The sequence below is a fragment of the Procambarus clarkii genome, chromosome 48 (genome assembly GCF_040958095.1).
Source record: "Procambarus clarkii isolate CNS0578487 chromosome 48, FALCON_Pclarkii_2.0, whole genome shotgun sequence".
In the NCBI taxonomy this organism is placed as follows: domain Eukaryota; kingdom Metazoa; phylum Arthropoda; class Malacostraca; order Decapoda; family Cambaridae; genus Procambarus; species Procambarus clarkii.
In genome coordinates this window covers 33,547,237-33,567,286 of record NC_091197.1, presented here as the reverse complement: position 1 = coordinate 33,567,286, position 20,050 = coordinate 33,547,237, and the positions used below count along the sequence as shown (strand labels likewise).

At 50.7% G+C, this 20,050-nt stretch overlaps 2 protein-coding genes across 5 annotated transcripts in view; one reads left to right on the top strand and one right to left on the bottom strand.

The window, feature by feature from the left end:
• LOC123764825 (putative leucine-rich repeat-containing protein DDB_G0290503) overlaps window positions 1-18,578 on the bottom strand; it is a 210,886-nt gene extending 192,308 nt beyond the window's left edge. The window contains exon 1 of one of the 2 annotated variants that reach the window (XM_069302692.1): window positions 18,509-18,578. Coding sequence is in view for 1 of the 2 variants with exons in the window: in XM_045753014.2 (XP_045608970.2) it covers window positions 11,018-11,019 (2 nt within the window). In the remaining variant the exon portion in view is untranslated. Of the gene's footprint in view, window positions 1-11,017; window positions 11,092-18,508 lie in introns of those variants that run through there. The other variant, XM_045753014.2, reaches the window with a different exon arrangement.
• A 167-nt stretch (window positions 18,579-18,745) lies between these two features.
• The window catches only part of SMC2 (structural maintenance of chromosomes 2), a 115,414-nt gene continuing 114,109 nt past the window's right edge, over window positions 18,746-20,050 (top strand). Inside the window, exon 1 of one of the 3 annotated variants that reach the window (XM_069302689.1) lies at window positions 18,746-18,825. The gene's annotated coding sequence lies outside the window, so the exon portion shown is untranslated. The other 2 variants (XM_069302691.1, XM_069302690.1) reach the window with 2 other exon arrangements.

Genomic DNA, 20,050 nt, shown 5'->3' with positions numbered 1-20,050 from the left:
CAGTGCCAGTAGAGGCACCCAGTGCCAGCAGAGGCGTCCAGTGCCAGCAGAGGCGTCCAGTGCCAGCAGAGGCACCCAGTGCCAGCAGAGGCGTCCAGTGCCAGCAGAGGCGTCCAGTGCCAGCAGAGGCACCCAGTGCCAGCAGAGGCACCCAGTGCCAGCAGAGGCGTCCAGTGCCAGCAGAGGCGACCAGTGCCAGCAGAGGAGTCCAGTGCCAGCAGAGGTACCCAGTGCCAGCAGAGGCGTCCAGTGCCAGCAGAGGCACCCAGTGCCAGCAGAGGCGTCCAGTGCCAGCAGAGGCGTCCAGTGCCAGCAGAGGCACCCAGTGCCAGCAGAGGCGTCCAGTGCCAGCAGAGGCACCCAGTGCCAGCAGAGGCGTCCAGTGCCAGCAGAGGCACCCAGTGCCAGCAGAGGCACCCAGTGCCAGCAGAGGCGTCCAGTGCCAGCAGAGGCGTCCAGTGCCAGCAGAGGCACTCAGTGCCAGCAACGGCGTCCAGTGCCAGCAGAGGCGTCCAGTGCCAGCAGAGGCACCCAGTGCCAGCAGAGGCACCCAGTGCCAGCAGAGGCGTCCAGTGCCAGCAGAGGCGACCAGTGCCAGCAGAGGCGTCCAGTGCCAGCAGAGGTACCCAGTGCCAGCAGAGGCGTCCAGTGCCAGCAGAGGCACCCAGTGCCAGCAGAGGCGTCCAGTGCCAGCAGAGGCGTCCAGTGCCAGCAGAGGCACCCAGTGCCAGCAGAGGCGTCCAGTGCCAGCAGAGGCACCCAGTGCCAGCAGAGGCGTCCAGTGCCAGCAGAGGCACCCAGTGCCAGCAGAGGCACCCAGTGCCAGCAGAGGCGTCCAGTGCCAGCAGAGGCGTCCAGTGCCAGCAGAGGCACCCAGTGCCAGCAGCGGCGTCCAGTGCCAGCAGAGGCACCCAGTGCCAGCAGAGGCGTCCAGTGCCAGCAGAGGCGTCCAGTGCCAGCAGAGGCACCCAGTGCCAGCAGAGGCAACCAGTGCCAGCAGAGGCACCCAGTGCCAGCAGAGGCGTCCAGTGCCAGCAGAGGCGTCCAGTGCCAGCAGAGGCACCCAGTGCCAGCAGAGGCGTCCAGTGTCAGCAGAGGCACCCAGTGCCAGCAGAAGCGTCCAGTGCCAGCAGAGGCACCCAGTGCCAGCAGAGGCACCCAGTGCCAGCAGAGGCACCCAGTGCCAGCAGAGGCGTCCAGTGCCAGCAGAGGCGTCCAGTGCCAGCAGAGGCGTCCAGTGCCAGCAGAGGCACCCAGTGCCAGCAGAGGCGTCCAGTGCCAGCAGAGGCGTCCAGTGCCAGCAGAGGCACCCAGTGCCAGCAGAGGCGTCCAGTGCCAGCAAAGGTACCCAGTGCCAGCAGAGGCACCGAGTGCCAGCAAAGGCGTCCAGTGCCAGCAGAGGCGTCCAGTGCCAGCAGAGGCACAACGTGCCAGCAGAGGCGTCCAGTGCCAGCAGAGGCGTCCAGTGCCAGCAGAGGCACCCAGTGCCAGCAGAGGCGTCCAGTGCCAGCAGAGGCGTCCAGTGCCAGCAGAGGCACCCAGTGCCAGCAGAGGCACCCAGTGCCAGCAGAGGCGTCCAGTGCCAGCAGAGGCGTCCAGTGCCAGCAGAGGCGTCCTGTGCCAGCAGAGGCACCCAGTGCCTGCAGAGGCGTCCAGTGCCAGCAGAGGTACCCAGTGCCAGCAGAGGCGTCCAGTGCCAGCAGAGGCACCCAGTGCCAGCAGAGGCGTCCAGTGCCAGCAGAGGCGTCCAGTGCCAGCAGAGGCGTCCAGTGCCAGCAGAGGCACCCAGTGCCAGCAGAGGCGTCCAGTGCCAGCAGAGGCGTCCAGTGCCAGCAGAGGCGTCCAGTGCCAGCAGAGGCGTCCAGTGCCAGCAGAGGCGTCCAGTGCCAGCAGATGCGTCCAGTGCCAGCAGAGGCACCCAGTGCCAGCAGAGGCAACCAGTGAAAGCAGAGGCACCCAGTGCCAGCAGAGGCGTCCAGTGCCAGCAGAGGCGTCCAGTGCCAGCAGAGGAGTCCAGTGCCAGCAGAGGCGTCCATTGCCAGCAGAGGCGTCCAGTGCCAGCAGAGGCGTCCAGTGCCAGCAGAGGCACCCAGTGCGAGCAGAGGCGTCCAGTGCCAGCAGAGGCACCCAGTGCCAACATAGGCTTTCAGTGCCAGCAGAGGCGTCCAGTGCCAGCAGAGGCGTCCAGTGCCAGCAGAGGCACCCAGTGCCAGCAGAGGCGTCCAGTGCCAGCAGAGGCACCCAGTGCCAGCAGAGGCACCCAGTGCCAGCAGAGGCGTCCAATGCCAGCAGAGGCGTCCAGTGCCAGCAGAGGCGTCCAGTGCCAGCAGAGGCACCCAGTGCCAGCAGAGGCGTCCAGTGCCAGCAGAGGCGTCCAGTGCCAGCAGAGGCACCCAGTGCCAGCAGAGGCGTCCAGTGCCAGCAGAGGCGTCCAGTGCCAGCAGAGTCACCCAGTGCCAGCAGAGGCACCCAGTGCCAGCAGAGGCGTCCAGTGCCAGCATAGGCGTCCAGTGCCAGCAGAGGCGTCCAGTGCCAGCAGAGGCACCCAGAGCCAGCAGAGGCGTCCAGTGCCAGCAGAGGCGTCCAATGCCAGCAGAGGCACCCAGTGCCAGCAGAGGCACCCAGTGCCAGCAGAGGCGTCCAGTGCCAGCAGAGGCGTCCAGTGCCAGCAGAGGCGTCCAGTGCCAGCAGAGGTACCCAGTGCCAGCAGAGGCGTCCAGTGCCAGCAGAGGCGTCCAGTGCCAGCAGAGGCACCCAGTGCCAGCAGAGGCGTTAAGTGCCAGCAGAGGCACCCAGTGCCAGCAGAGGCGTCCAGTGCCAGCAGAGGCACCCAGTGCCAGCAGAGGCGTCCAGTGCCAGCAGAGGCGTCCAGTGCCAGCAGAGGCACCCAGTGCCAGCAGAGGCGTCCAGTGCCAGCAGAGGCGTCCAGTGCCAGCAGAAGCACCCAGTGCCAGCAGAGGCGTCCAGTGCCAGCAGAGGCGTCCAGTGCCAGCAGAGGCGTCCAGTGCCAGCAGAGGCACCCAGTGCCAGCAGAGGCACCCAGTGCCAGCAGAGGCACCCAGTCCCTGCAGAGGCGTCCAATGCCAGCAGAGGCGTCCAGTGCCAGCAGAGGCGTCCAGTGACAACAGAGGCACCCAGTGCCAGCAGAGGCGTCCAGTGCCAGTAGAGGCACCCAGTGCCAGCAGAGGCGTCCAGTGCCAGCAGAGGCGTCCAGTGCCAGCAGAGGCGTCCAGTGCCAGCAGAGGCACCCAGTGCCAGCAGAGGCGTCCAGTGCCAACAAAGGCACCCAGTGCCAGCAGAGGCACCCAGTGCCAGCAGAGGCGTCCAGCGCCAGCAGAGGCACCCAGTGCCAGCAGAGGCACCCAGTGCCAGCAGAGGCACCCAGTGCCAGCAGAGGCGTCCAGTGCCAGCAGAGGCACCCAGTACCAGCAGAGGCGTCCAGTGCCAGCAGAGGCGTCCAGTGCCAGCAGAGGCACCCAGTGCCAGCAGCGGCGTCTAGTGCCAGCAGAGGCGTCCAGTGCCAGCAGAGGCACCCAGTGCCAGCAGAGGCACCCAGTGCCAGCAGAGGCGTCCAGTGCCAGCAGAGGCGACCAGTGCCAGCAGAGGCGTCCAGTGCCAGCAGAGGTACCCAGTGCCAGCAGAGGCGTCCAGTGCCAGCAGAGGCACCCAGTGCCAGCAGAGGCGTCCAGTGCCAGCAGAGGCGTCCAGTGCCAGCAGAGGCACCCAGTGCCAGCAGAGGCGTCCAGTGCCAGCAGAGGCACCCAGTGCCAGCAGAGGCGTCCAGTGCCAGCAGAGGCACCCAGTGCCAGCAGAGGCACCCAGTGCCAGCAGAGGCGTCCAGTGCCAGCAGAGGCGTCCAGTGCCAGCAGAGGCACCCAGTGCCAGCAGCGGCGTCCAGTGCCAGCAGAGGCACCCAGTGCCAGCAGAGGCGTCCAGTGCCAGCAGAGGCACCCAGTGCCAGCAGAGGCAACCAGTGCCAGCAGAGGCACCCAGTGCCAGCAGAGGCGTCCAGTGCCAGCAGAGGCGTCCAGTGCCAGCAGAGGCACCCAGTGCCAGCAGAGGCGTCCAGTGCCAGCAGAGGGACCCAGTGCCAGCAGAGGCGTCCAGTGCCAGCAGAGGCACCCAGTGCCAGCAGAGGCACCCAGTGCCAGCAGAGGCACCCAGTGCCAGCAGAGGCGTCCAGTGCCAGCAGAGGCGTCCAGTGCCAGCAGAGGCGTCCAGTGCCAGCAGAGGCACCCAGTGCCAGCAGAGGCGTCCAGTGCCAGCAGAGGCGTCCAGTGCCAGCAGAGGCACCCAGTGCCAGCAGAGGCGTCCAGTGCCAGCAAAGGTACCCAGTGCCAGCAGAGGCACCGAGTGCCAGCAAAGGCGTCCAGTGCCAGCAGAGGCGTCCAGTGCCAGCAGAGGCACAACGTGCCAGCAGAGGCGTCCAGTGCCAGCAGAGGCGTCCAGTGCCAGCAGAGGCACCCAGTGCCAGCAGAGGCGTCCAGTGCCAGCAGAGGCGTCCAGTGCCAGCAGAGGCACCCAGTGCCAGCAGAGGCACCCAGTGCCAGCAGAGGCGTCCAGTGCCAGCAGAGGCGTCCAGTGCCAGCAGAGGCGTCCTGTGCCAGCAGAGGCACCCAGTGCCTGCAGAGGCGTCCAGTGCCAGCAGAGGTACCCAGTGCCAGCAGAGGCGTCCAGTGCCAGCAGAGGCACCCAGTGCCAGCAGAGGCGTCCAGTGCCAGCAGAGGCGTCCAGTGCCAGCAGAGGCGTCCAGTGCCAGCAGAGGCACCCAGTGCCAGCAGAGGCGTCCAGTGCCAGCAGAGGCGTCCAGTGCCAGCAGAGGCGTCCAGTGCCAGCAGAGGCGTCCAGTGCCAGCAGATGCGTCCAGTGCCAGCAGAGGCACCCAGTGCCAGCAGAGGCGTCCAGTGCCAGCAGAGGCGTCCAGTGCCAGCAGAGGAGGCCAGTGCCAGCAGAGGCGTCCATTGCCAGCAGAGGCGTCCAGTGCCAGCAGAGGCGTCCAGTGCCAGCAGAGGCACCCAGTGCGAGCAGAGGCGTCCAGTGCCAGCAGAGGCACCCAGTGCCAACATAGGCTTTCAGTGCCAGCAGAGGCGTCCAGTGCCAGCAGAGGCGTCCAGTGGCAGCAGAGGCACCCAGTGCCAGCAGAGGCGTCCAGTGCCAGCAGAGGCACCCAGTGCCAGCAGAGGCACCCAGTGCCAGCAGAGGCGTCCAGTGCCAGCAGAGGCGTCCAGTGCCAGCAGAGGCGTCCAGTGCCAGTAAAGGCACCCAGTGCCAGCAGAGGCACCCAGTGCCAGCAGAGGCGTCCAGTGCCAGCAGAGGCGTCCAGTGCCAGCAGAGGCACCCAGTGCCAGCAGAGGCGTCCAGTGCCAGCAGAGGCGTCCAGTGCCAGCAGAGGCACCCAGTGCCAGCAGAGGCGTCCAGTGCCAGCAGAGGCGTCCAGTGCCAGCAGAGGCACCCAGTGCCAGCAGAGGCACCCAGTGCCAGCAGAGGCGTCCAGTGCCAGCAGAGGCGTCCAGTGCCAGCAGAGGCGTCCAGTGCCAGCAGAGGCGTCCAGTGCCAGCAGAGGCACCCAGAGCCAGCAGAGGCGTCCAGTGCCAGCAGAGGCGTCCAATGCCAGCAGAGGCACCCAGTGCCAGCAGAGACACCCAGTGCCAGCAGAGGCGTCCAGTGCCAGCAGAGGCGTCCAGTGCCAGCAGAGGCGTCCAGTGCCAGCAGAGGTACCCAGTGCCAGCAGAGGCGTCCAGTGCCAGCAGAGGCGTCCAGTGCCAGCAGAGGCACCCAGTGCCAGCAGAGGCGTTAAGTGCCAGCAGAGGCACCCAGTGCCAGCAGAGGCGTCCAGTGCCAGCAGAGGCACCCAGTGCCAGCAGAGGCGTCCAGTGCCAGCAGAGGCGTCCAGTGCCAGCAGAGGCACCCAGTGCCAGCAGAGGCGTCCAGTGCCAGCAGAGGCGTCCAGTGCCAGCAGAAGCACCCAGTGCCAGCAGAGGCGTCCAGTGCCAGCAGAGGCGTCCAGTGCCAGCAGAGGCGTCCAGTGCCAGCAGAGGCACCCAGTGCCAGCAGAGGCACCCAGTGCCAGCAGAGGCACCCAGTCCCTGCAGAGGCGTCCAATGCCAGCAGAGGCGTCCAGTGCCAGCAGAGGCGTCCAGTGCCAACAGAGGCACCCAGTGCCAGCAGAGGCGTCCAGTGCCAGTAGAGGCACCCAATGCCAGCAGAGGCGTCCAGTGCCAGCAGAGGCGTCCAGTGCCAGCAGAGGCGTCCAGTGCCAGCAGAGGCACCCAGTGCCAGCAGAGGCGTCCAGTGCCAACAAAGGCACCCAGTGCCAGCAGAGGCACCCAGTGCCAGCAGAGGCGTCCAGTGCCAGCAGAGGCACCCAGTGCCAGCAGAGGCACCCAGTGCCAGCAGAGGCACCCAGTGCCAGCAGAGGCGTCCAGTGCCAGCAGAGGCACCCAGTACCAGCAGAGGCGTCCAGTGCCAGCAGAGGCACCCATTGCCAGCAGAGGCACCCAGTGCCAGCAGAGGCACCCAGTGCCAGCAGAGGCACCCAGTGCCAGCAGAGGCGTCCAGTGCCAGCAGAGGCGTCCAGTGCCAGCAGAGGCACCCAGTGCCAGCAGAGGCGTCCAGTGCCAGCAGAGGCGTCCAGTGCCAGCAGAGGCACCCAGTGCCAGCAGAGGCACCCAGTGCCAGCAGAGGCGTCCAGTGCCAGCAGAGGCGACCAGTGCCAGCAGAGGCGTCCAGTGCCAGCAGAGGCGTCCAGTGCCAGCAGAGGCACCCAATGCCAGCAGAGGCGTCCAGTTCCAGTAGAGGCACCCAGTGCCAGCAGAGGCGTCCAGTGCCAGCAGAGGCGTTCAGTGCCAGCAGAGGCACCCAGTGCCAGCAGAGGCGGCCAGTGCCAGCAGAGGCGTCCAGTGCCAGCAGAGGCACCCAGTGCCAGCAAAGGCGTCCAGTGCCAGCAGAGGCGTCCAGTGCCAGCAGAGGCACCCAGTGCCAGCAGAGGCACTCAGTGCCAGCAGAGGCGTCCAGTGCCGGCAGAGGCGTCCAGTGCCAGCAGAGGCGTCCAGTGCCAGCAGAGGCACCCAGTGCCAGCAAAGGCACCCAGTGCCAGCTGAGGCGTCCAGTGCCAGCAGAGGCACCCAGTGCCAGCAGAGGCGTCCAGTGCCAGCAGAGGCGTCCAGTGCCAGCAGAGGCACCCAGTGCCAGCAGAGGCGTCCAGTGTCAGTAGAGGCACCCAGTGCCAGCAGAGGCGTCCAGTGCCAGCAGAGGCGTCCAGTGCCAGCAGAGGCGTCCAGTGCCAGCAGACGCGTCCAGTGCCAGCAGAGGCGTCCAGTGCCAGCAGAGGCGTCCAGTGCCAGCAGAGGTGCCCCACTACCCATGGACAGTAGGAGCCGTGATGAGGACTCGAACCAGTGCTCTGAGTACTCGCAAGCACACTGGGAGAAGTACCTGTGGCATCAGGCTCAGAGCTGACTAATTGGTCCGGAGGAAGGGGGGGGGGGCAGGAGGGTCGAGCGGTGCTGGGGAACACCAACAACAGCTCAGTTGATCATGGCAACCATTGACTCGCTCCAGTGGACCAGCCTAGTCCCGACCCTGCCGGCTCCGTGTCGCAGTGGGCGCCGCTGCCGGCTCACAACTCTCACGAGTCCCGCGCCAGGACAGAGACGTTTGGGCATTGCTTCCTTTCACCTAATACAACTGTTCACCTAGCAGTAAATAGGTACCACGGGTGTAAACTACAACACGGGGGTAATTTCTGGTGGTCTATCACTACATATTGGTACTTTCTGGCGGTCCATCACTATATATTGGTACTTTCTGAAGGTCCATCACTACATATTGGTATTTTCTTAAGGTCCATCACTACATATTGGTACTTTCTGGTGGTCCATCACTACATATTGGTACTTTCTGGTGGTCCATCACTACATATTGGTACTTTCTGGTGGTCCATCACTACATATTGGTACTTTCTGGTGGTCCATCACTACATATTGGTACTTTCTGAAGGTCCATCACTACATATTGGTACTTTCTGATGGTCCATCACTACATATTGGTACTTTCTGGTGGTCCATCACCACATATTGGTACTTTCTGAAGGTCCATCACTACATATTGGTACTTTCTGGTGGTCCATCACTACATATTGGTACTTTCTGGTGGTCCATCACTACATATTGGTACTTTCTGGTGGTCCATCACCACATATTGGTACTTTCTGAAGGTCCATCACTACATATTGGTACTTTCTGGTGGTCCATCACTACATATTGGTACTTTCTGGTGGTCCATCACTACATATTGGTACTTTCTGGTGGTCCATCACCACATATTGGTACTTTCTGGCGGTCCATCACTACATATTGGTACTTTCTGGTGGTCCATCACTACATATTGGTACTTTCTGGTGGTCCATCACCACATATTGGTACTTTCTGAAGGTCCATCACTACATATTGGTACTTTCTGGTGGTCTATCACTACATATTGGTACTTTCTGGTGGTCCATCACTACATATTGGTTCTTTCTGGTGGTCCATCACTACATATTGGTACTTTCTGGAGGTCCATCACTACATATTGGTACTTTCTGGTGGTCCATCACTACATATTGGTACTTTCTGGTGGTCCATCACCACATATTGGTACTTTCTGGTGGTCCATCACCACATATTGGTACTTTCTAGTGGTCCATCACTACATATTGGTACTTTCTGGTGGTCCATCACCACATATTGGTACTTTCTGGTGGTCCATCACTACATATTGGTACTTTCTGGTGGTCCATCACCACATATTGGTACTTTCTGGTGGTCCATCACTACATATTGGTACTTTCTGGTGGTCCATCACTACATATTGGTACTTTCTAGTGGTCCATCACTACATATTGGTACTTTCTGATGGTCCACCACTACATATTGGTACTTTCTAGTGGTCCATCACTACATATTGGTACTTTCTGCTGGTCCATCACCACATATTGGTACTTTCTGCTGGGCCATCACTACATATTGGTACTTTCAAGTGGTCCATCACTACATATTGGTACTTTCTGCTGGTCCATCACCACATATTGGTACTTTCTGCTGGGCCATCACTACATATTGGTACTTTCTAGTGGTCCACCCCTATATATTGGTACTTTCTGCTGGTCCATCACTACATATTGGTACTTTCTGGTGGTCCACCCCTAAATATTGGTACTTTCTGGTGGTCCATCACTACATATTGGTACTTTCTGGTGGTCCATCACTACATATTGGTACTTTCTGGCGGTTCATCACTACATATTGGTACTTTCTGCTGGTCCATCACTACATATTGGTACTTTCTGTTGGTCCATCACTACATATTGGTATTTTCTGATGGTCCATCACCACATATTGGTACTTTCTGGTGGTCCATCACTACATATTGGTACTTTCTGGCGGTCCATCACTACATATTTGTACTTTCTAGTGGTCCATCACTACATATTGGTACTTTCTGGTGGTCCATCACTACATATTGGTACTTTCTGGTGGTCCATCACTACATATTGGTATTTTCTGATGGTCCATCACTACATATTGGTATTTTCTGATGGTCCATCACCACATATTGGTATTTTCTGATGGTCCATCACCACATATTGGTACTTTCTGGTGGTCCATCACTACATATTGGTACTTTCTGGTGGTCCATCACCACATATTGGTACTTTCTAGTGGTCCATCACTACATATTGGTACTTTCTGGTGGTCCATCACCACATATTGGTACTTTCTGGCGGTCCATCACTACATATTGGTACTTTCTGGTGGTCCATCACTACATATTGGTACTTTCTGGAGGTCCATCACTACATATTGGTACTTTCTGGAGGTCCATCACTACATATTGGTACTTTCTGGTGGTCCATCACTACATATTGGTACTTTCTGGTGGTCCACCACTACATATTGGTACTTTCTGGAGGTCCATCACTACATATTGGTACTTTCTAGTGATCCATCACTACATATTGGTACTTTCTGGAGGTCCATCACTACATATTGGTACTTTCTGGAGGTCCATCACTACATATTGGTACTTTCTAGTGGTCCATCACTACATATTGGTACTTTCTGATGGTCCACCACTACATATTGGTACTTTCTTGTGGTCCATCACTACATATTGGTACTTTCTGCTGGTCCATCACCACATATTGGTACTTTCTGCTGGGCCATCACTACATATTGGTACTTTCAAGTGGTCCATCACTACATATTGGTACTTTCTGCTGGTCCATCACCACATATTGGTACTTTCTGCTGGGCCATCACTACATATTGGTACTTTCACCCCTATATATTGGTACTTTCTGCTGGTCCATCACTACATATTGGTACTTTCTGGTGGTCCACCCCTACATATTGGTACTTTCTGGTGGTCCATCACTACATATTGGTACTTTCTGGTGGTCCAACACTACATATTGGTACTTTCTGGTGGTCCATCACTACATATTGGTACTTTCTGGTGGTCCACCACTACATATTGGTACTTTCTGGTGGTCCACCACTACATATTGGTACTTTCTGGTGGTCCATCACTACATATTGGTACTTTCTGCCAGGGGTACTATAAGTACTGCCGTTCTAGGAGGCTGGGCTCAATATATTACAACTATTGACAGATATAATGGTAATAATATGTTAAATTAATGGATTTGATCATATTCCGGACGGTAAATGGCAGGAATTGACAAGCCGCCGGCTTCCTGTGCTGGTCGGGGCCACTAGAGTCAGGGGCTGGCAGGTAAACTCGGGTAAGGAGTGTGTACTCAGCGGGTATACCCGTGCAGAATATAACCATAGTGATAGAATAACAAGCGGGGAACATACCACCTTATTCCTGGCGATAATTTTCATCAAGAAACTCTATGTTATCCTTATATACGATATGTTGTTTGGGGGTAATGTGTTTAATGTTAAGATATTATTGGTATAGCTTGGTGTGTATATATATGGGGGTTTAGGGAGGGAAGAAGCGAACTTACATATTGGCGTAGTGTGTAGGGGGTGTGTGGGAGAGTGTTGTGAGCGTGAGCGGCAGTCCTCCCCTTACGACCTCTAGCGCGGCACTGATGGTCTGGTGCAACTTAAGGTATCTTATCCCTCGCACTCTACTCCTGCGCATGCGCACCCTTATACTCACTCTCGCTCACTTTCTCATTCACTAACCTGTCCTCCCAATAGAACGTCGCATTCTGACGTATGCTCTACTTAAGGCTAAAAATTGTTGTACTAGAGAATGGTATGACAATTTAAACACGTACACTAAAGAGGTACCTGGGAGTTAGGCAGCTGCTCCGGGCTGCTTCCTGTGTGTGTGTGTGTGTGTGTGTGTGTGTGTGTGTGTGTGTGTGTGTGTGTGTGTGTGTGTGTGTGTGTGTGTGTGTGTGTGGGTGTGTGGGTGTAATTACCTAAGTGTAGTTACAGGATGAGAGCTACGCTCGTGGTGTCCCGTCTTCCCAGCACTCTTTGTCATATAATGCTTTGAAACTACTGACGGTCTTGGCCTCCACCACCTTCTCACCTAACTTGTTCCAACCGTCTACCACTCTATTTGCGAATGTGAATTTTCTTATATTTCTTCGGCATCTGTGTTTAGCTAGTTTATATCTATGACCTCTTGTTCTTGAAGTGCCAGGTCTCAGGAAATCCTCCCTGTCGATTTTATCAATTCCTGTTACTACTTTGTATGTAGTGATCATATCACCTCTTTTTCTTCTGTCTTCTAGTTTTGGCATGTTCAATGCTTCCAACCTCTCCTCGTAGCTCTTGCCCTTCAGTTCTGGGAGCCACTTCGTAGCGTGTCTTTGCACCTTTTCCAGTTTGTTGATGTGCTTCTTAAGATATGGGCACCACACAACAGCTGCATATTCTAGCTTTGGCCTAACAAAAGTCATGAACAATTTCTTTAGCATTTCTCCATCCATGTATTTAAGAGCAATTCTGAAGTTAGACAGTGTAGCATAGGCTGCTCGCACAATGTTCTTAAGGCAGCCCGGCCTCCAAAAATGGGGTGGTAAATGTAAGAAGACTAATAAGTGCAATTATGTACTATTCATAGCAGTTGGGAATTGTACTTATTTTCACTTAGTATTAAATCGTTCTGTCAAATATATTGTGAATATTTGAGTTTACCTGCTTTTGAGGTCAGGATTGGCATTACAGTTCAGCGTTTTATATATGTATAATACACATGAGAGAATGTGCAGTGACTTAATGTCTAACATATTCAGAGATTTGAGTAGGGGTACCGAGTGATGTCTGGGGCCAGAGTTGGATATTGTCCTAATAGCAGCTTTGTGTTGAGTAATTAGAGGACGTAAGTGATTTTGGGTAGTAGAGCCCCAAGCACAAATACCATAGTTGAGATATGGATAGATAATGGAGTAATAGAGAGTCACCAGGGCAGGGCGTGGTACATAATATCTGATCTTAGAAAGAATGCCCACAGTTTTTGAAACTTGTTTTGATATGTTTAGAATGTGTCCCTGGAAATTCAGCTTGTGGTCAATGAGAATGCCAAGGAATTTGCCATCTAATTTGTTACAAATTTGGGTATTGTTTATTTTGAGATTTATTTGATTAGAGGATTTATTGCCAAACAGAATATAGAAAGTTTTGTCAATGTTAAGGGTGAGTTTGTTGGCAGTTAGCCAAAGATGGACTTTATTTAGCTCAGTATTTACTGTGGCATTTAGAGCAAGGGGGTCAGGACTGGAGTAAATGAAGGTTGTGTCGTCAGCAAATAGAATTGGTTTGAGGTATTGGGAGGCATTTGGAAGGTCATTAATGTAGATGAGAAAGAGGAGAGGGCCAAGTATGCTGCCCTGAGGAACACCAATGTTGATGGGTAGGGTGGGAGAAATTGAATTATTCACAGAAACATATTGGAGCCTGTCAGTAAGGTAGGATTTGAGGTATTGTAGGGAGTGTCCTCTGACTCCATAATGATGTAATTTAGGAAGAAGGTTTTGGTGGTTGACAGTGTCAAAAGCTTTACGCAGGTCCACAAATAACCCAACAGGGAACTCATTTTTATCAAGAGCTGTATGAATCGAGTTAAGCATACTAATAAGTGCATCGTTAGTGCTTTTTATGGGCCTGAAGCCATATTGGCAAGGGCTAAGTATATTGAGTTTGGCTAGATATGAGTAAAGCTGCTTATAGATTAGTTTTTCAAATATTTTTGACAAGTTTGGCAGGATTGATATAGGTCTGTAGTTGTTAACATCTGTGAGATTACCACATTTGTGGACAGGCGTTACTCTCGCTTTTTTTAGAATATCTGGAAAGGTTTGGAGTTCAAGTGACTTGTTGAAGAGCAAAGCAATAGCAGGGGCTAAAGATCTGGAGGCTTTTTTGTAGATTAAAGTTGGTATCTCCTCAAGGGCACCAGACTTGGTTTTAAGGGAAAGGATTATCTCATTGACGTCAGTGGAGTTAATAGGCTTTAGGTACAGAGACTGTGGATAGTTACCTGTAAGATAGTCCTTAATGTCAGTACTGGAAGATGGAATATCATTAGCAAGGGATGAACCAATGGAAGAGAAGAACCTATTGAACTCATTAGCAGAATCAGAGGCTGAAAGCTGACCATCGTTATTAGACAGTAGAGTCGGTTTGTTATTTAAAGACTTCTTTGATCCCAATATTTGTGAAATTGTACTCCAAGTTTGTTTAATGTTGCTCTTTATTTGGGTAAATTTATCTTCATAGTATTTAGTTTTGGCTCGTCTAATTATCTTAGATAGCAATAATGAGTAATTCTTTGAGAATTCTTTGGAGACAATTCCTAACCTATACTTCTTCTCAAGGTCGTGTTTTTTATTAATGGATTTAAGTATTCCCTTTGTAAGCCAGGGATTGTTAAGCCTTTTGGTTGTGACTTGTTTTGTAAGCATAGGACAGTGGGTGTTATAAAGGCTAAGAGTTGTTTGAAGAAAAGATTGCACTGCTAGGTTGATGTCCACTATGTTACCTAACTCTGACTCCCAGTTGACATTATCAGCAGCAGTTATAAAATTGTCTATAGGAGTTTCATTGTGCAGCCTAAAGCTTAACTCCCTTGACTCTAGAGGTGGTTTGTTAATGTTAGTTAAGAGAAATGTGGGGTAATGGTCTGTAGTGCTATCGGTGATTATACCTGAAGTAAGCGGAGAGGTTATGTTTGTCCAGATGTGATCTAGAGTCGTGGCAGTACTATCAGTGATTCTAGTTGGTCTAGTGATTAAGGGTATGAAGAAGCAGGAATTCATACAGTTGAGGAAGCTAACAGCAGTAGGGTGTTCAGGCTCGCAGAGGTCAATATTAAAGTCCCCTGCGATAATTAGATGGTTTTTGTTCAGTCTGTTATCGAGTATTAGATTTCTAAGGTTTGAGTTTAATTCGGACACATCAGTGTTAGGAATTCTATAAACTGCACCCACAGACAGGATAGACTCGGCACCCTAGACTCTGAAGCTGGCGAAGATATACTCCCCATAGCAGTCTCTAGTTCTAATTACTTTTAAGCATGTTAGTTCTTGGTGGTAGTAAAGAGCAGTGCCACCACCTCTCTGAATTGGTCGACAGTTGTGAATTGCCGAGTAGTTAGGCATGTTAAAGAGTTGAGTAGTATCCTCATTTAACCACGTTTCAGTAAGTATAATAAAAGAGAATTTGTAGTCAATAGTTTCAATCAAGGCACTAACATCATCGAAGTGTTTACCTAGGGATCTAACGTTCAAGTTAATTACAGAGACATATACATATAACAATGTGCTTTAATATACTTACTAAGCTCTCTCATCTCATTTTTCTCTTGCAATGTATTTGTTATCATTTATCAATTCTGATAGAAATTACCTACTTAAAATTATCTGTTAGATTAAGGACCTGCCCGAAACGCTGCGCGTACTAGTGGCTTTACAAGATTGTAAATACTGTACTATCCAATGTATTCTCACAAACCCATTGTACCTTCTTGTATATATATAAATAAATAAATAAATAAATAAATAAATAAATAAATAAATAAATAAATAAATGACTGTAAAGCTGCCGCCCAGTTGGGTGGGTGTGGAGCAAGACTAGTAACTGTGTGACTCACTATAGATGTAACGTGCCTTCTATAGTGACTGTTGTGAGCCTCTTCTTGATCATTTGTGACACAAAAGATTATTGATGAGTGTATTTGAGTGGGTGATTAAATATGTATATGTATATATATATATATATATATATATATATATATATATATATATATATATATATATATATATATATATATATATATATATATATATATATATATATATATATGTACATGTATGCATGAGTATGTGTACATGTATATATAACATTAATAATTTTGTAACTAGCGTCAAAAGGTTGTTATTTGCTTAGCTAAACGAACTAGAGGGTTTAGTTCCTGAACCAATTATGTGCCTCTGTAATCCTTTACACCACCGCCCACGGGATGGGTATGGGGTGCATAATAAAGAAAGTTTTTTTTAGTTTAGTTCATTTATTATGCACCCCATACCCATCTTGTGGGCGGTAGTGGAAAGGGTTACAGAGGCACATAATGGGCTCAGGGACTGAACCCCATAATTCATTTAGCTAAGCAAGTTACAATCTTGATGAGCTAGTTACAAAATTCAATATAAGTCATCACATCAACAATGGGTTCGAGATCGACCTCAAGTACAGGTTCTAAATTAAGCAACTGACATATGTGGAGAGCTAGTGTCACAATTTATGTTTGTCCTGCACACCGCCCCCCATCCAGTGGGCAGCGGTGGATAGGTTACAATCACTCAGTTACTACCTACAGTTAGCAAACTGGGGATATTTGGCTAAAATTTCTGGTAGCAGATCATTTTGAATGAAATATTTACACATCGCTGGAACATTGGTTATAGAATTGTCTCTAAATTCACGTATCTTTTCGCACTCCATCACATAGTGACGGAGGGTGTGCGAATAATTTTGTTGACACAGTTTACATTTGGTCAGGTCTACATCAGCAGATAATGAGAATTCCCAGAGATACTTGAAACCGAGTCTAAGCCGAGCAGTAGTAACATCTAGAAGTCTGTTGATTTTATTGGATGATCCATAGATGTGTGGCTCCTCTTGCATGATAGTATGATGATAGATGGAATTACTGGTGTCAATTTCACTTTGCCTCAGATCTACAAGATCTTGTTGAAGTTCTCGGTGTACTGCTGCTCTCAGATTGCTCATTGACAATCCAAGGTTACACTCAACGGCTCCTTTAAAGGCAGATTCTTTGGCTAACTTATCAGCTCTATCATGCATTCGGAGGCCAACATGAGATGGAGACCACATGAAATGGACTCTGTTACCATCCTTAATAATTTTGTTGTATTTGTGCCTAGCTTCGGACACGGGCATGTTACAGTTATGTCTTAAAGAGTTGAGAGCATTTAAGGATGATAAGGAGTCACTTACAATTAATGTATCAAGTTTGGAGACTTGTACACATTTCGGTGCATTTGAATTGGGTAGCACCAGATACAGTGCGAATTTCAATGAAAATGATAGCAAATTTGTTAAATATGAACGGCTATTTGTAAAACCATGTTATGAATCATTTATTAATTTATGTTTTTCAAGATGAAGACGAATTGTATTTGCAATTTATCGATTCAAATAACTTTCCCAACCTACTTCAAATTATTTGTTAGAATCAGGACCTGTCTAAAACGCTATGCGCGTTAGTGGTTTTACAAGAATGTAAAAACATTAATGGTATGTACTCTCGTAAACCCAATGTACTTTCTTGCATATATATAAATAAATAAATAAATAAAGTAGTCAGAGGACAGAGTGTCAGAGTGTCAGAGGACACTCCCTACAATACCTCAAATCCTACCTTACTGACAGGCTCCAATGTGTTTCTGTAAATAACTTCTGTAACTTCTGTAACTTTCCCAACCTACTTCTGTAGGTTGTGTAGTAACTTCTGTAACTTTCCCAACCTACTTCAAATTATTTGTTAGAATCAGGACCTGTCTAAAACGCTATGCGCGTTAGTGGTTTTACAAGAATGTAAAAACATTAATGGTATGTACTCTCGTAAACCCAATGTACTTTCTTGCATATATATAAATAAATAAATAAATAAAGTAGTCAGAGGACAGTAGTCAGAGTGTCAGAGGACACTCCCTACAATACCTCAAATCCTACCTTACTGACAGGCTCCAATGTGTTTCTGTAAATAATACAATTTCTCCCACCCTACCCATCAACATTGGTGTTCCTCAGGGCAGCATACTTGGCCCTCTCCTCTTTCTCATCTACATTAATGACCTTCCAAATGCCTCCCAACACCTCAAACCAATCCTATTTGCTGACGACACAACCTTCATTTACTCCAGTCCTGATCCCCTTGCTCTAAATGCCACAGTAAATACTGAGCTTAATAAAGTCCATCTGTGGCTAACTGCCAACAAACTCACCCTTAACATTGACAAAACTTTCTATATTCTGTTTGGCAATAAATCCTCTAATCAAATAAATCTCAAAATAAACAATAGCCAAATTTGTAACAAATTAGATGGCAAATTCCTTGGCATTCTCATTGACCACAAGCTGAATTTCCAGGGACACATTCTAAACATATCTAAAAAAGTTTCAAAAACTGTGGGCATTCTTTCTAAGATCAGATATTATGTACCACGCCCTGCCCTGGTGACTCTCTATTACTCCCTTATCTATCCATATCTCAACTATGGTATTTGTGCTTGGGGCTCTACTACCCAAAATCATTTACGTCCTCTAATTACTCAACACAAAGCTGCTATTAGGACAATATCCAATTCTGGCCCCAGACATCACTCGGTACCCCTATTCAAATCCCTGAATATGTTAGACATTAAGTCACTGCACATTCTCTCATGTGTACTATACATATACAAAACGCTAAATTGTAATGCCAATCCTGATCTCAAAAGCTTCATAGAAGGTTGTAACAGAACCCATGAGCACCACACCAGAAATAAATACAGTTTTGATATTCCTAGAGTACGTCTTAATCAAACCAGAAATGCTCTACAAATCAAGGGGCCCAGAATGTGGAATGACCTTCCCAACCATGTTAAAGACTGTACCTCTCTCAACCAGTTTAAGATAAAAACTAAACACTACCTAATAAATTCCCTGTAACCTACCTCACTCCTCTATTGTCAACCCATGTCCGTTATTTTCTTTTTTTGTTTAATCAACACTGTTTGTCAACCTATTGTATTTGTGCTGCTTTTTCAGTCATGTTCCCCCTTTTTTTTTTATCTTTATTTGTATTTGTTCTCAACACTTTTTATTCTTTATGCTCAATTAGTATTAAGTTCTAGATATTAATGTTTTTCTTGCCCGAAACGCATTGCGTAATAGTGGCTTTAGGCTTTGTATGTACTAGCTCTATCTATATATCAATCCATTAATGTAACATCACTTGTATGTATATACCTTACCTGAATAAACATCTGAATCTGAATCTGAATCTGAGTAAGTCCGTTCTCTTTCCATTCCCTGTTTACACTCAGGCGAGAGGAGGTGTCAACATTGAGAGTTTAGTATTCATCAAATATATAATATATGACCAATATTTTTTTTATAATTTTTATTATTCTTAATATTGAAATTAAAATTAATATTTAGTTTGAGATGTATTTGTAATGTTAATTAAAAATACAACACACACTTGTTATGGTCCGTAAACAATAGTTGCTAGTTTGTTACCAGTCAATTTTGGCGCGGGCGGAGTGGGAAGCTTTATTTGAACTGTTGGGTAAGATTACCTGCCTTACTGCCCCATGTCTTTAGTGCCTGCTGGCACGCGAGTCCTCAGGTGTAGCTTAATGTTGCTGAGTTATTACTTGACGAACTCATTCATGAATAAGTCAAAGGTGAATCGTTGACAGCGGAGGTCCATAGTCGTCTCTTCCCAGGAGCTGTGCAAGTTCCTGCCTGAGGCTGTACTCGCTCCCAAGGTTGTCCTCGAGCGTCTTGGGTGTACGAGGACGAGTGGAGGCTACGGTGAAGGTGTCCATGTCGGGGTGTAGGGAGGGAGTGTAGGCGAAGGGGGTGTAGGGAAGGACGTGTAGGGAAGGACGTGTAGGTGGGGGGTGTAGGGAAGGATGTGTAAGGAGAGAGTAGAGTTGGCATCACTGCTGCTGTCACCTCTCCCACACCCACTGCTGCCACCTGCTGCCAGGTGCACCACATTTTCTGCACTTATAAAATATATTTGAAGATGTAACCAAACTTACCAACTCATAACAATATAACCTGGATATATTGCTTTAGTACAGACTACTTCGTACCGAAGTCATTAGCCAATGAATTTTAAAACTGCCTCATCTAGCCTAACTAGATCTAAATTAATTTTGCCTTGGAGAACTAGTTTATCGACGCATGTAAGACGACAGTCAACACATACACGCAGGGCGACATTCAACACACACACACGCAGGGCGACATTCAACACACACGCAGGGCGACATTCGACACACACACGCACGTGCGGCGGCATTCGACACGTACGCATGTGGGGCGGCATTCAACACGCACGCACGTGCGGCGGCATTCGACACGCACGCACGTGCGGCGGCATTCGACACGCACGCACGTGCGGCGGCATTCGACACGCACGCACGTGCGGCGGCATTCGACACGCACGCACGTGCGGCGGCATTCGACACGCACGCACGTGCGGCGGCATTCGACACGCTCGCACGTGGGGCGGCATTCGACCCGCACGCACGTGGGGCAGCATTCGACCCGCACACATAGGGTGACATTCGACACGCACATGTGTAGGAGGCCTGGTAGCTTGGTAGCGCTCAGGACTCGTAATTCTGTGGTGTGGGTTCGATTCCCGCTCTAGGTAGAAACAAATGGGCAAAGTTTCTTTCACCCTGAATGTCCTGTTACCTAGCAGTAAATAGGTACCTGGGAGTTAGTCAGCTGTCATGGGCTGCTTCCTGGGGTGTGTGTGTGTGGTGTGGGGGGAA